Genomic DNA, 12,500 nt, shown 5'->3' with positions numbered 1-12,500 from the left:
CAGAGTCACCTCCCATGGAACCGTATCAGGATTCCTAGGACTTGAAACTGGAACGCCTCAAGGAGCATTTGGCAGTCATTTCCTTTTTTATATATTAATTAGATGGGAAATTTAGTAAGACTCATTAATGTTCGAATGAACTGGAAGACGGATTTTGCAATGTGCAAGCATGATGGAGGTTGATGCTGGTGTATGTATATATCCATATCGCAAGATCAGTCTAATATATTGACCTTCTGAAAAGAAGAATATATAAATAATAAACGTTCTGCGTTCATCCAGAATGTTTTCACCTAACGTAAACGGGTCACGGTATAAAGCTATGAACAAAATAAGATCTTACAGTATACCAAATTTTACCAGACATCGTTAAGGACGAACTCTGATAAGAAGAAACAAAGCACGTGCATTTTTCTTCGGTTTTCCAGCTGACTGACACCGAACACATTCTTGATTAAGCAGTTGATGAGACTGGAACGCTGTAGTATTATCATTTTCTCCAGAGTTGTTCAACGACAGATTCCCTGTAACACTTGTTCTCTGACCATTTCATTCTTGGTGAAATACGTTCATCTGGATTTTCGGTTTGACTTTTGCTGCAGTGGTTTTAGATGATTAAGTTTATTCTTAGAACATCGAAAAAAAAAAACTGAAGTAACTTGAAATTTTCAACCTGGAACATGGCGAGATCGACTGACATTGTGTACACAGTGGTAAAAGATTTTATGTTTTATTACACCTTAAAAGTGTCTACCTATCTATATATGTTACTGTAATATATATATACATATATATATATATATATATATATATATATATATATATATGTATAATATATATATATATATATATACTATTTCTATAATAAATATATATATACTTAATCTATGTCTGCAGATGTCTTAACCTCTTAAAATAATACTTCAGTGTATTCCTACCAAGCCACGCTGAGAGGGCATCGCCAAGATATAAAAAATTTCAGCTCCCTATATCTTCAGGAGGGATTTTATCATAAACCAGCATCCACTGCCGCCCCATCCACCGCCCCCCCCCCACCCCCCCCCCCCCCCATCAAGTGCTAAGTCACTGAGCCCTTCACCAATAAGTTAGGAAAAGTCTGAGGAATATATACAAGAAAAAATCTTCAGAAATTCAAAAGCAGTCTGATGTCTTTCCACCTTAGCAGAGAATGTCGAGAAGACGCGACGTGATAATCCATTCACAAGCAGCCATGAAACAAGACCATGGTCTGAAAGGAGCAGCCATGAAACAAGACCATAACCTGAAAGGGCCAGCCAAAGAACAAGACGAAAGCTTCATACAACCCCCCCCCCCCCCCCCCCACCAAGGAGACAATGAGTGACGCCGGGTGATCTTCATATTATGCCGAGGACAAAAACACAAGTCTAAGCTCTCGCTGGAAGTAAGGTGCTCGTTAGATACTCATAATGGAAGGTAGCAGACTGAAAAGAAGCAGGGATCTAGTATAACAAATAGGTCATAATCCCGTCACCTGGTTATTTAATCATGAAAACGTTGCAGGAGGTAAAGAAAAAAAATGGTTTCTATGGAAACGACAGAGTAGGTCGCTGTAGCTTATTTCTGAAGGTTTACTCTTGTTAGCTTTCATAATAATATACTGTTTCTGGTTTCTTCTGTTTATGAAGGTTTACGATGCAAACATTATATTGTCTCGAAGACTAAAATCTTCCTACATGACCAATATTCAATAGTATATAGCTAAGAGCTGTTTCCTTTTTTATTCCTTTTTATTAAAATTACCGACATTTTCACGTCGAAAAGTAAAGTATGAATATATATTCATGTTCTATTTTAACAAGATTTCAAGTATTTCTGTTATTTTTCCGCTCATTTCGTTTCTGTTCAGATCAAAAAACATTTTTTTTTCCCTGAACCGTAAAACCAGTAACAAATCCAGGAATAGCAGCAATAACTTTAGCAACAATGGAATAACAGAGAAAAAATCTGCAGTTAAAACTGCGCCAACAAAATATTGCACGACTGCAATAACAAAAATGAGAATACAAGAAACTTGACGCACACAAAAAAAACGCATTCAAAATATCCCTTCAAAACGATGGTTTTGTTTGTTTGTATGGTGTTTCTACTTTGCATGGAACCAGTGGTTTTTCAGCAACGGGACCAACGGTTTTACGTGACTTCCGAACCACGTAAGAGAGTGAACTTCTATCACCAGAAATACACATCTCTAACCCTGCAGTGGAGTGTCCGAGAATCGAACTCGCGGCCATCGAGGTGGCAGGCCAAGACCATACCGATCACGCCACTGAGGCGCTCAAAACGATGGTGAGTTTTTTATACAACAGGTATCATTACTTACGTATTTTTGCTTTTAAACTATAGCTATTTTTGTGGTTGGTCTATATTCCTACTATCATTATTAATATATAATACTATGTTTGAACTATATTTTGTTTGCCTTCTGCTACCAGATGTCTTGATTTAATTGACTATTTCTAAACACGTGGCAGTATCTTACCATAAAGATTTTTCTGCGTTATATATTACTTTTCCCTCATATTTTATAATTCTATAAAAACTCGAGAGATTTTGTTAGTATTCTAAACCAAACGCCTTAAAAGAGTCGTAACTCTTGAAAAGCTCATTTACATATACAAATATATTGTTGAGATATAAGTTTACTTGTTGCTGTGGGAATTCTTTTACCCTTTCCTAGTCCTCTGCAATCTTGCCTACAACAAACAGTTAATTTCGTAAACGTAGTTTTAAATCAGTTCCCCCGGAATTTCATTAGCTTCCATTTCACGGTGGGTTTCGTGTAATTGTGTTCCACTGGGTTTCGTGTAATTACAGTAAATAGTAATATGAAAACAGTATGGAAAACGAGCAGGGGGAAGTTTCATGCAGGAATATCAACTGTATTTTTTTGTTTCGTTTTTTTTTTTATTTCGAAGAATTTTGTTGAACCTTTTACTGACGTTGATCGGTTATTGTCTCTAAGCTATCGTGCTGTACTCTCTCTCTCTCTCTCTCTCTCTCTCTCTCTCTCTCTCTCTCTCTCTCTCTTTTCTATTCTTAAACCTACTACTCTCTCTCTCTCTCTCTCTCTCTCTCTCTCTCTCTCTCTCTCTCTCTTCTATTGTTAGAACTACTACCGACGATGATCGGTTACCATCTACACTATCCTCTCTCTCTCTCTGCCATTTATCTGAAACAGAAAAATATGTAAAAAGCCGTAATGAGGGGGGGGGGGGGTTTGAAGATGGGTGGGGGTGGGGGGAGGGGTTTGTGTGGCTAAGCTTAATGGCAGAATAATTTAGAGATATTGACCATATTTTCATTACTATTTCACGAGCATTTTAGTTCGTTTTCGTTCTTGGGAACGGCAGCATTTTTCGTTTTCCACATCAGTAAAAAATGCCAATTTGCATATAATTCACTGAAGAACCGTCACAACAACTATATAATCATCGACTGTGGACGCAGAAGGGATAGCTGGGAAAACAGATGTCACCTACAAACTAAATTACTTTTTTTAACTGGTCATTATAAATATTCAGTAGGTCTGCTCTATTTTTATTTATCTGATACACTTCCTTACGAAGCCTCTGCTTATCTGTGCGCGTCTGTTAACTAAATCTCTCGAGAACGAATAAACGGGTTTGGATGAAATTTCATTAAACCAGTCAGTGGGTGACTCTACTCCAGATAATAATCTTCTTTCGTGGATATTCCCTATTACTACCATAGTTACGGGCTGCTCTAAGAGCAAGACCCGTGCTGGCATAAGGCCAGCTAAATCTAAAACAACACTATCATAATGATCAAGAGGAAACACATTCTCCAGTCAGACTGTTTTTACTGATAAATTTTACAATTAGGTCAATAAATTTCAATGTCATGGTCTGTAGGGTTTTGGTTTTTAAGCCTAGAGAATTTGGAAGAAGCCTATGCGATCCAAACATACCAAATCGCCTCCCCAAAAACTGAAACAACTCCCATCCTTACGCCACCCCCCCTCCCCCGCCCCCACCAAAAAAAGAAAGTCCCATCTCCCCAATAGTTAAATTTTAACTCCAGAATCGACTCCCTTGTTACCAGCGACGAGAGACACCTCTGGTAAAAGTATCCGTAAAAATTCAAACGAATTTTTTTATAATCTTTTTTAAAATATGGAATAACATACAGAGAGAGACGAACAAAGCGAGTCAGAAGCCTAAACCTCTCTCTCTCTCTCTCTCTCTCTCTCTCTCTCTCTCTCTCTCTCTCTCTCTCTCTCTCTCTCTCTCTCAGCCTCGACTACTGCAAATTTTTAAGAGCCACGTCAACACATTCACATATAAATATCCAATAACTGAATCTGCCCTGACTATCTGAAAATACTAATTTCTCAAATAACTGCTTCATAGAAACGACCTTACATACAAAGGTTTTTATTACTTAACATCAATCAAAATTACTTTTAAGAACCATGGAAACACATTTACACATAAATAACCGATAACTAAATCTGCTCTGAGTTGAGTTCCCTCGGATACCAGGCAGTCATGAGAACACGTCTTACCCCTGCGGGTGCTGGAGGCAGACTGAGTTGAATATTGAATTTAGGCAAAAGGCCAAGCACTAGGACCTATGAGGTCATTCAGCGCTAAAATGGAAATTGACTGTAATATGTTTGAAAAGCAGTTGCACTATGAATCAACTGTTAGGAGAGGCTGGAAAGTAAGATGAAAAAAGAGAATACGAAAGGAGGTACAATAAAAGGAACGAAAGTGGTTGCAGCTAGGGGCCGAAGGCACGCAGCAAAGAACCTTAAGTAATGCCTACAGTGTACTGCATGAGGTCCACTGACGGCACTACCCACCTACGGGGCTAAATCTGCTGTGACTGAAGGAGACACTAATCTCTAAGTACGTTCTTCATGGAGACGACTATACATACAAAGGTTCTAATGACATAATAATCAAAATTAACCAATATAGTTATCTCCGCTTCTCTACGACAAAGAGACAGACACACAGACAGACAGCAAAACCTCTCAAAGGATCACCTAATTAACGAACGAATCCAATTAATTAGTTTTTACACACCTGAGCATGAAGTAAATCAGAAGAGAAATGTCCGGCTTTTTTTTTTCTTTTTCTTTTTTTTATAATGAATGACTCGTCCCTCGCCATTTGCTGGATCTGAAAATGAGGTCTTATTCTCATGGAATTTTTTTTTTTATTTCTTTTGTCTTTTCTTAAAGTTGCTTCCTCTCTTTTCATCTTTCTTTTGCTCATGTCTTTTTTTATAATCTTTCGTCTCGTTGAGATCGACACTATAAAAGAATCCTCGAACAATGTGATGAGAGTGCAGTTATATTCACTTGCATTAATCTCTCTCTCTCTCTCTCTCTCCTTCTATATATATATATATATATATATATATATATATATATATATATATATGTATATATATATACATATATATAAATACACACTGTACATCCACATATATATACAATATATATATATGTATATTATAAAACAAAGGACACATTCACTTGTTAATTTTCATTCTAGCGGGGGACGCCATTTTTAAATCATGAACATCCTATCTAAAAACAAAAAAATTAAACCCAAATTTACAAGAAATTTTCTGAACCCATTTTAAAAACTACATTTAGCTTATTACGAAATCATAACTCGTCCACTCGCAGTTAATGGAAGGTCAGATCTTAAACAGAGGTAAACGAACCCCAGTATAATTTAGCAAAAAAAAAGAAAAAAAAAAGTATTCACAAATGAATAAATTTATTGAACGAACTTTAACCTTTACATTCAAATGGGTGGGAAATGGAGTCTACAACCAAATAGTAATAAATACTTTGATATATATATATATATATATATATATATATATATATATATATATATATATATATATATATATAGGCAACAATGACAACAATAACTGAATTACATTCAAATGGGAAATGGAGTCTACAACCAAATAGTAATAAATACTTTGATATATATATATATATATATATATATATATATATATATATATATTATATATATATATATATATAAGGGCAACAATGACAACAATAACTGAATTACATTCAAATGGGAAGTGGAGTCTACAACCGAATAGTAATAAATACTTTGATATATATATATATATATATATATATATATATATATATATATATATATATATATATATAAAAGGGCAACAATGACAACAATAACTGAATTACACAATGTACTGGAAGATAAGTATAGGAAAATCAGGACTAAGGTTTATCGTAAATATAAAAGAATGAGCTAACAACAGGCTTCGAAATATATATATAATATATATATATATATATATATAATATATATATATATATATATATATATATATATATATATATATATATATATATATATATATATATATATATATATTAACAGTGGTTCTCACCTGGTGGTCCATGGACCACTAGCGAGCGGTCCATGGCGACATTTTGGGCAGTCTACAGAAAGTTGACTATATTTGATAATGAACTGGAGATTGGAACCTATATCCTTAAATTTACCGAAATGCAGTAAGAGGAATTTGATCCAGATAAATAACTGACAATTCATTTTATTGCATTAATCCTATTCAGTAAATATAACGATAATCTACATGCTGTTATTCATGGCTTTATTTATCGTTGCTCAAAAAATAAATGGTCCACATTTTTTTTTTTTTTATATTGGGCTGGTGGTCCATTATTTGAAACGAGTTCAGAGCCACTGATATATAACTCGATAACCCAATTGCCAATACGCTTAGTTTACAAGATAACCTAAAAAATAAAATTGCATATTATTTTGTTTATATGGAAAATAGTTTTGGAAACACTGGCTGCAACTCTCTTCGCATTCGATGTGAATGTTTTTTTTTTTTTTTTTTTTTAAGTATTCTATATATCAGGAGCATCAAAAACATCCTTCTCACAGGAAAGGTTTTGCGAGGAAAAATATAATGCAACATTCAGGGTTTACCCTTTGCCATTTAGCTTTTCCAAAGTGAATTTTCAGTAATATGATTCCTTCTGATTTTGCAGATTCCGACGAAAAGCTTCAAATTCCAGAATCTCGACAACCTGCTCCTGTCACTCCCTGATGTTTGGGATGTCATCTGGTCTTCGCCAGCATCCTAAAAAGGTATTTTTTTGTTTATTTATTTGTATGGTGCTTTTACGTTGCATGGAACCTGTGGTTATTCAGCAACGGGACCAACGGCTTTACGTGACTTCCGAACCACGTCGAGAGTGAACTTCTATCACCAGAAATACACATCTCGTTCCATGCAACATTTGTTTAAACTACGTTTTTCGTTTAGTGCACAACATGGCATTTTATGGCTTTTATCTGCTTTGCGTAATCTAATAAAAGGAGCCCATAAAAACGCCAAAATATAGAAAATACTGTTTTAGAGACTGATGTCTCTCTCTTCAGGTAGACGAGAGAGACAGCAGTCTCTGAATTATAGTACTTACTTTCTATATTTTTGCGTTTTTATGGGCTCCTTTTATTAGATGGAATTCTGTTGTAACAGAACAATTTTACCAGTCGTTTTGCTTAATGTTTACCTTTTAGTTCATGCCCTGTGAAGATTATACTCTCATGATAGATGTGTGTGTATGCCCATATACATACACTATATATATATATATATATATATATATATATATATATATATATATATATATATAAATATATATATATATATATATATAATATATATATATATATGATATATATATATATATATACACTATATAAGTCTATCACATTACCATGATTCATATACATATATCGAACTACAAATGTCCTTTAATATCTAATTCGCTCTACCTCGGAATTAATATATTTTCATATATGTTTAACCGAGGGGAATTTATTAAGCAATAATAGAATTGGCGATCGACAGACGCGAACCACCAACCTCTCAATTCTAGGACTGGCAGTGAAGCCCCAAACCACCACGCCACCGCAAGAGATATAAGTATATGCCGCCTCCCACCTCGAATACCTGCCGCGCGTAGATATTTTTTGTTTTGGAGACTGCATACACCCATCTCGTTCTCGGTAACGTGATAGACTTATATAATGACTACGTGCGGGCAAAAGCACTACCACGCAACCGAGAACGAGATGGGTGTATGCAGTCTCCAAAACAAAAACAAAAAAATATCTACGTGCGGCAGGTATTCGAGGTGGGAGGCGGCATAAACTTATATCTCTTGCGGTGGCGTGGTGGTTTGGGGCTTCACTGCCAGTCCTAGAATTGAGAGGTCGGTGGTTCGCGTCTGTCGATCGCCAATTCTATTATCGCTTAATAAATTCCCCCTCGGTTAAACATATATGAAAATATATTAATTCCGAGGTAGAGCGAATTAGATATTAAAGGACATTTGTAGTTCGATATATATATATATATATATATATATATATATATATATATATATATATATGTGTGTGTGTGTGTGTGTGTGTGTGTGCGCGTGTGTGTGTGTGTGTGTGTGTTTTTATAAATGTAGATTTTCGTTAGAACAGAGAGAGAGAGAGAGAGAATGAGAGAGAGAGAGAGGAGGATGATAACATGTTAACAGGACGACTGCATCACCTTTGCATCAACTACAACGTCTGAGTGTCGTCATAGTCGAAGTAACATCAACAACTGCACTAAACCAGCAATAAAAAGTAACAGCAACATTGAGAACACCACCACCTGGAACCGTGAAAAAAAAAAAAAAAAAAAAAAAAAAAAAGTGAAAAATGCTCCAAATATTCCTCGGCGCAATCGAGTTTTCTGTACAGCGCATCATACTGCATGAAACTCTCAGCCTCGCCACATGAAACTTTCAGCCATGGCCTGGTGGTAGCCTACGTAGTTGGCATCTACAGCGGTGCCAGACGCACGATCATGGCTAACATTAACCTTATCATAAATTAGAAACTAACGAGGCTAGAGGCCTGCAATTTCTTATGTTTGATGATTGGAGAGCGGATAATCAACATACCAATTTGCAGCCCTCTAGCCTCAGTAGTTTTTAAGATCTGAGGACGAATAGACAAAGCCATCTCAATAGTTTTCTTTTACAGGAAACTAAAAATGAAAGTGAATAACAACAGAAAATCGTTCTCCCTCTGTAAATGATGGCGCCACCATTCTACTTAGGGCTTAATTAAAGAGGACTTATCAGGAAAACGGAAAAGAATGGAACCTCAGCGGACGAAAATGTCAAGCTACACTATTTCTAACTTGGAGAGAAAATTACTTCGTCTATCGTCCTATTTCTCTCACATGAAATTTATCCTTTCCTTCCCACGTCCTCCTACTTACTGGGATTCGCTGCTATAATACTTTCTCTCCTACTAATGCCTTTTCATTCCTGGTGGTTAACTAGAGCCGATATATATATATATATATATATATATATATATATATATATATATATATATAGTAAGTGTTTACATAATAAAAATATGGAATGTTAGTCCATATATATAAAAGATTGCTTGCAGGAATGTGATCAGACTAGAGACGCTAAAGATGACGTATACAATAAGTATGTAGGCTAAGATAACATGCCGTCACCTGTAGTCATTCAATTGTTTATAAACATTAGTCCAAGCTCCCTGCTTGAGACAACTACCCCGACCTATAATTCAAACGGCCTACGTGATCTGTAGCGTGTCTCATTTTGTGTTCGTATGAAACTATGTCATTTGTATGTATGTTCATATGTTCGAACTACTGTCTGTTCCTTCATAACTTGTAACAGAGATGGTAGACGAGGAGAACAGAGTTAGCTATCGTCATTAGAAGACCTGTACCTCTTTACCTAAGCTTTATCATGTAGAGGAATAGGATTAGCCATCATCATTGGCAGAAGCGATCAAGCTATCGTTATTAGAAGACTTGTACAATCATATCTGATCTTCAGCATGTAAAACTTCAGAAGAATACATATATTTTTATATTTCGTGTTTTCTACAAGAACCTCCTCACCATGAGTTTAACACATCGTCGTAATAACTAACAAGATAATACCGACTTCGTAAGTGATCTACAAACCCCCAGACACTCCATTGAAGATGGAAGTGCAATACCAACCGACTTAGCGTAAGATTATCGCTAGTCTAACATTACCTCATAGGGCGCCTTATCATACAAGGCACAAGCCCTAATATATATATATATATCGCCCGTTTGCCTAGACATGAATAAATTGTTTTACTTTATTAGTTTTGTTGTGGGGCTAGTATCGATTAGTGAATTTGGTTATTCTCGTTCCAATGTGCAACAGGGTAGTAAAAAGTTGTTGTTCTTGTAAGAAGACAACCGGCTAAACTTCAGTGATCATGGAAGGCTGACTGAACACTTGTGTAAATGAGTTGTTTGTGTAATGAGCGTTGACACCCTATGAAATTGCCCATTAATGCATGTATGCATGCATATACAATGCACACCTCTTTACCGCCCTATCATTCGAAGGAATAAAAGCAGAGGAGAGTAAAGAACGACAAAAGCGCGGTTATTATCCACGAATGCTCTGTATTTACTCCAATTTCGTGCGGTCTTACACCATCTGCGTGGCAATTTGAAAAGTATGCGGCCTGCATTTTCCCCTTACAGTTGCAAACAAATTATGCTGATTTATATGGCGTCAACCGCAGGGATCTAGTTTACAGGTACACTTGTTAAATTCACAGTTACGGCAAGAGCCCGTGCCAGCATAAGCTTGGCTTAATCTAACTACTGCTACTACATCGTCTATCGTGGAATTGAAAGCAAGCAAAGAAAAGGCTATGTTTTTTTAGACCTTATACATGGGAATAGATAAAAGCTCACTCAATATGAGTGACAGAAGAGGGTTAGAGATATAAATATCTTAAATATTGTGTATGAAAGATTATCGTGGAACTGAAAGCAAGTAAAGAAAAGGCAATGTTTATTTAGACTTTATAAATGGGAATAAGATAAAACTTCACTATACGCGAGTGACAGAAAAGAGCTATAGCCATGAATAGCAACAATTTTTAAATACCTTCAACTGATAAATACCACAAAAGATAAGTAAAACTGCTTGAGGTATGGATGTGTCTTTCACTTGCATATATTGAAAAATTCTATACTCAAATTTTCGTAGGTGCTGACAACTACCAGCAGTAGATTTTGTTGTACGTCCTGTAGGCATCATTTTTCATGGTATTGATAAATCTACTACAATCTTTGGTCTGCCTTTGATAACAATTCTGCAACGCGTGTGTGCTGCCTTTTTTTCTAAATTGTTCATCGAATTCTTTGTCCTTTTCCATACACTGTGACTAATGGGAGTTGTAAGCATAAAATAATATATTGACGAGATAAAACCAAATCTCGACGCAATCCCAATTATCAGAGAAAACTTCGAAAGTCGAAGTGTCGATAATTTATTGAAAGAAGAAGAAGAAGAAGAAGAAGAAGAAGAAGAAGAAGAAGAAGAAGAAGAAGAAGAAGAGAAGCAGAAGAAGAAGGATGTTTCACCTCCACCGGTATTTTCAAGGAACTTTCAGGCGTCGTTACTTGGCCAGGAACAAAAGTTGTTGCCCTCGAGATAAAAGAGGAACATAAAAGTGAAGGGATACCAAATCGCTCCTTTCCGAGGCCAACGCAAAGGTCACCGGTGAAGCAACGCTTCCAGAAAAACGAAAACCGAAAAGCCGCGAGAATAAAATCCTGGATTCATTTACTAATCCAGGATTTTATCGCCTTACGTCCCTGGTGAGTTGTGGAGGAGATTCTACAGCCTTTGGAAGTGGAAAACGACTTAGACCAGTTATTCGTTAAGAATGTGAACGAGTGTTGAATAGGTGATATATAAATGTCGTATTTTCCACCCGAATCAAAGAATTTCTCCGGAAACTGCAGCTATTCAAGTAACATCAAGTCGTAACTGGGGTAGAATTTGATAGATTGATGAATTTTAGGACGAAGAACGTCCAGAGCATATATCTAGCTTTATTTTTGACGTTTCGGTATAAATCTGTCACCTTCGAAAACTCAGCTGAACTAAAGGAAAGACATGGATAAGGTAAAAGTACATACAATATTACAAATACAAATTACAATAAATGTCTCAGAATTCACAGAAAAATCTAAAAAAAAATTAATTAAAAAAAAGTTTTTTTACATTTTTCTTTCAATTCTTAGATTTTATATCCTCAAATCTTTATTGGATTTTGTAATTGTAATATTTTATCTGCTATTACCCTATCCATATCTTTTCTCCATTTCAGCTTACTTTTCGAAAATGGTGTCAGATTTGTACCGAAACGTCAAAGATAACGAGTCAGAAATATGCTTTGAATGTTCTATGTCCAATAGTAATATCAATATCACACGGTGCTCATAAATTGCATTGTTGTCTACAATCGCCAATTCATGTTTTGCAACAATTCCATTAATGCCTCAACTACTCATAA

The 12,500-nt window shown here is 35.6% G+C and overlaps 1 protein-coding gene across 1 annotated transcript in view; it reads left to right on the top strand.

Annotated features, from left to right (window-relative positions):
- Positions 1-12,500, top strand: part of LOC135216631 (uncharacterized protein DDB_G0271670-like) — a 15,163-nt gene that overhangs the window by 723 nt on the left and 1,940 nt on the right. The window contains exons 2-3 of the mRNA XM_064252014.1: positions 10,672-10,727; positions 11,438-11,617. Coding sequence (XP_064108084.1) covers positions 10,672-10,727; positions 11,438-11,617 — 236 coding nt within the window. The remainder of the gene's footprint in view (positions 1-10,671; positions 10,728-11,437; positions 11,618-12,500) is intronic.

Source organism: Macrobrachium nipponense, chromosome 6 (genome assembly GCF_015104395.2).
Source record: "Macrobrachium nipponense isolate FS-2020 chromosome 6, ASM1510439v2, whole genome shotgun sequence".
Taxonomy (NCBI): domain Eukaryota; kingdom Metazoa; phylum Arthropoda; class Malacostraca; order Decapoda; family Palaemonidae; genus Macrobrachium; species Macrobrachium nipponense.
This window is presented reverse-complemented; position numbering and strand designations above follow the sequence as displayed.